The sequence below is a fragment of the Nannobrachium achirus genome, assembly GCF_963921795.1.
Source record: "Nannobrachium achirus genome assembly, chromosome: 21".
NCBI lineage: Eukaryota > Metazoa > Chordata > Actinopteri > Myctophiformes > Myctophidae > Nannobrachium > Nannobrachium achirus.
In genome coordinates this window covers 34,026,347-34,031,346 of record NC_137828.1, presented here as the reverse complement: position 1 = coordinate 34,031,346, position 5,000 = coordinate 34,026,347, and the positions used below count along the sequence as shown (strand labels likewise).

Below are 5,000 nucleotides of genomic sequence, written 5' to 3'. Positions count from 1 at the left end.
TTTGTGTTTGTTGGCGCACAGATTAAGCAGAGAAACACACACATGCACGCGCGCACGCACGCACGCACGCACGCACGCACGCACGCACGCACGCACGCACGCACGCACGCACGCACGCACGCACACACACACACACGCACACACACACACACACACACACACGCACACACACACACACACACACACACACACACAGACAGAGAGAGGCACACATACAAATAACCTAAATCCTTGGCTAGTCACATTATACTCCTGGGAAAGATGAGCTGGCTGTTATGAGCAGAACTAATATTACTATGCAGCACTGCTTGCTGTACTGTACCTCTCGTCATAATGGCTTTTTATTCCTCCATGCAACGTCCTGCCAAGGTTTTTACTGTTCTGTACGTTAGTACCAGTGGTTCTGATATGAGTATAAACAATACAGATTTATGTTATTATCGTCCTCTGTGTCTGGCCTTATGATGTTTGGACTTCCCTCACATGTGAAGATAAACAGCCAGGGAGGTGGGACGGAGCTGCCTTGGCTGAAGCAGAGTGGCTTTGTATCCCACACTGCTTATGGCTTCTGCAGGCTTGGCTGGCCTTGGCTGGGTCACAGCAGTAAATGTGCAGACACAGCAGTGGAGGAGAGGTTTTTAGGGAGTTTATATATGGACGTTTAGGGTATTATTTGATCATTTATTTAATGTTTGATTGATGATCTTTTTTGTTTCCTTTTCTAGAGGTGAAGACACGGGTGCTCTTGGTCTTACTTCAGTATACAGGTTGGTCCTATACTCTCATATGACTGTACTATACAAACAGATAACATAAACACAAGGATGAGGAAAAATACAAGGAATAAGGAATAGGTTACCTATTTAAAGGACAACTTAGTTTTCTTGCAACAAGGGATCATATTTTAGATTGTAATTAGAGAAAAGAAAAGATGAGTTTTAAAATGTTTTCATTTACTGCTTTCTATTGTTTTAGCGATTTCAGTATTTTGATTTCAGTGGGTGGAGGCATGCGTACAAGTGGCTAAATATGTCTTTTTAGACACAATAACCCGGCAATTTCTTTGTTACTATTTACATTAGCCCCCATAAGTCGCATCTGCCCATGAAAGTTTGCGGTGCATCTCGGGAATGGGCTTATATATCTAAAAATACATATTTAGCGTTAAAATCACTAAAACGATAGAAAGAAGTAAATGAAAACATTTTAACACTCATCTTTTCTTTTCTCTAATGACTATCTAAAATATGAACCCTTAAAAAAACAAAGTTGTCCTTTAACCACATACACCCTAGCATCCATGTTCCGGGCATGGCATAATAGGTTAAGATTTCGCAAAACATTGGCAGAACATAGCATATCTACAACACAGATGCTATCTTTTTAAATTTAAAGGATTTAATGTAGAAGGGAAAATAGAGGAGACCAAGTAGACCCCAAAGGGTTTAATTATATTATTATTTTGTAATTATAATATTAACAATCAGGTATAATTAAATCAAAAGTGCAAGCTGTGCAGGATCCCCTTCTTGGTGCCAACATACTGTAGGTAGCTAGTAGTCAGTATACAGAGACAGAAATAGCAACTTCAAAGCAGATATGCTAACTCTTATGAGCTCAACAACTACTCTGAATCATAAACTAACATTGTGTCTTATCCGTATTATATTTAGCTCCTGGCAATAACACCGTGACCACAGTCAGACACAAACTCCTCTCAGAATTATGCTGATGAGAACAGGCCTCAGGCGTCCATTTTCTAACCGCTTAAGAAAAACAGTCTAATAATAACCTCACAGAAAAACTCAATACTCAATAGAGGGAATGGCTTATAATGTCATAAGAATCTGCGCCCACTAAATGCTGGCACATTATGAATTCCTGAGGGGTTTGTGAGATCATTCGGAAAACTGCAAAACTTCTTTGGTGCCATCGAGGACGGGAGGTGGGGGAGGGGAGTTCATTTTTCAGGAAATTATGGCAGCCAATTATTTCTCCGCTCAGGCACACCTGTCATGTGCTCTCATGTACTTCTGATAGAATATTTAATATCCTGGGGAGGATCATAACATTGACTGAGGCTATTAATTACTATCTTTAAAGCTACGGAAAATTGCCCCCTTGAATAAACCGACCCAGATAAGTCAGCTTAGTTATCAAACCACCAACTAATGCCACCTAATTTCTTTCAATCCTCTACCTCCCAACCTTTTTTCCTGTCATTTCACCCGTCTAGTCAGCTATCCACTTACTTTTATATAGAGCTTCAAATCACACTGTATATTACCACTCCCGTTACATTATCGTACATCATAACCCTTTATATTTTTTATATTAACCTTCAATGCTATGTCTCTCGTCTTCTTTTGACCCAAACTGCCTCTCTCTCTCCCTCACATCTCACATTCTGTTTTGCCCCAGACTCAGAGATCCAGTTACGTCGTGACATGGTGTTCTGTCAGTCATTGGTGGCGGCAGTGTGTGCTTTCTCACAACACCTCCTGGCTGTGCTCAACCAGGTAAAACAATGCTCTCTACATGAATAACACGCATTGCAATCCTCAGGGTTCTTTTTGAGCGGGCTCATAACAACAGGTGTGATTTCTTTACTCTGAGAAGGCAAAACAAATGGAGCAGTGCCTTTCATTTCATCAAGTGTCCAGCGAAGCTTGGCCAATGAGCCAAATGTGTGATGGACATACAGTACATATACATCCAGATGTGTGATGGACATACAGTACATATACATCCAGATGTGTGATGGACATACAGTACATATACATCCAGATGTGTGATGGACATACAGTACATATACATCCAGATGTGGGATGGACATACAGTACATATACATCCAGATGTGTGATGGACATACAGTACATATACATCCAGATGTGGGATGGACATACAGTACATATACATCCAGATGTGGGATGGACATACAGTACATATACATCCAGATGTGGGATGGACATACAGTACATATACATCCAGATGTGGGATGGACATACAGTACATATACATCCAGATGTGGGATGGACATACAGTACATATACATCCAGATGTGGGATGGACATACAGTACATATACATCCAGATGTGGGATGGACATACAGTACATATACATCCAGATGTGTGATGGACATACAGTACATATACATCCAGATGTGGGATGGACATACAGTACATATACATCCAGATGTGTGATGGACATACAGTACATATACATCCAGATGTGTGATGGACATACAGTACATATACATCCAGATGTGTGATGGACATACAGTACATATACATCCAGATGTGTGATGGACATACAGTACATATACATCCAGATGTGGGATGGACATACAGTACATATACATCCAGATGTGTGATGGACATACAGTACATATACATCCAGATGTGGGATGGACATACAGTACATATACATCCAGATGTGTGATGGACATACAGTACATATACATCCAGATGTGTGATGGACATACAGATATACATCCAGATGTGGGATGGACATACAGTACACGCATCCAGATGTGGGATGGACATACAGTACATATACATCCAGATGTGTGATGGACATACAGTACATATACATCCAGATGTGTGATGGACAGATGTGTGATGGACATACAGTACATATACATCCAGATGTGCCGGTTCAACTCTTCAGTATTTACTGCTCTTTTCCTGAGAATTTCCTGCGAATGCATTTTTTTCACACGTTTCTTTCCCTGTTTTGCTTTTCTAATTTTTATGGAGAACAGAGCTTATTTTTGCAGAAACTAGCAAAAATAGCTGATCTACAATCTACATTTTCTGCAAATCCCCTGGAAATCTACTGGATTGCCAATGGCAGGACGTGTGAAGTTTTGAAATGGCACATATGTACATACATACATACATACATACATACATACATACATACATACATACATACATACATACATACATACATACATACATACATACATACATACATACATACATACCGGTATATACCGGTACATCCATCCATACATCCATACATACATACATACATACATACATACATACATACATACATACCGGTATATACCGGTACATACATACATACATACATACATACATACATACATACATACATACCGGTATATACATACATACATACATACATACATACATACATACATACATACATACATACCGGTATACATACATACATACATACATACCGGTATACATACATACATACATACATACCAGTATATACATACCAGTACATACATACATACATCCATACATACATACATACATACATACATACATACATACATACATACATACATACCAGAGGTTGCGCTAGGATTTTTAACAGCCGGTCATCGTGACCGGCATGATTAAAATTTATCGGACATCTGATAAAAATACCGGACATAATAATTTGAATGCATGGATGACAAGCAGGTGCAAAAACATAGCCAATAACAACAGTTTAAGTCCTGCTGTATAGTTGGGACTGAACTAATTGAAGTAGGCTGTACAAAAAACATACAGCTTCCGAAGCTGTATGTTTTGATGATGATCGATCATCTTGCATAAGGAAATTGATTATATTGGACTACTCACGCAGGCTGTGTGTTTGCACAGATACTGCATGGTTTCATAACAAGTTGTTTCTGTTCTGCATCATATTTCAGGCCAACACATAATAATGTACAGAATAATGAGAAATAGTCTGAAAGTGGGGTCTGCGCAATGTTTCATAGGTTGATAGATTAATCTGTCCAGAAAGGAATCAATTATAGACTACTCACTAGTATGGTCGAGTGGTCACGATCATCCTGCATCTCTGTTATGCAACTTTGGGAAGGTTGAAAAGGCTTTGGTGGTGATCTTGTACAGTTTCCATAACATCTCCTCATAAAGAACTTCAATCGAGTGTATAAAGTTTGTTTTATGTAGTTGTCCTGCGTGCCTTCAATAATTCCCATGGGTTCACAGTGCGCATTGCAAAATGACGCT

At 39.3% G+C, this 5,000-nt stretch overlaps 1 protein-coding gene across 1 annotated transcript in view; it reads left to right on the top strand.

Moving 5' to 3' along the window:
• prex2 (phosphatidylinositol-3,4,5-trisphosphate-dependent Rac exchange factor 2) overlaps positions 1–5,000 on the top strand; it is a gene marked incomplete at its 5' end in the record, with an annotated part of 212,214 nt that overhangs the window by 148,134 nt on the left and 59,080 nt on the right. The window contains 2 exons of the mRNA XM_080751545.1: positions 726–767; positions 2,422–2,519. Of these exons, the coding sequence (XP_080607671.1) occupies positions 726–767; positions 2,422–2,519 (140 nt within the window). The remainder of the gene's footprint in view (positions 1–725; positions 768–2,421; positions 2,520–5,000) is intronic.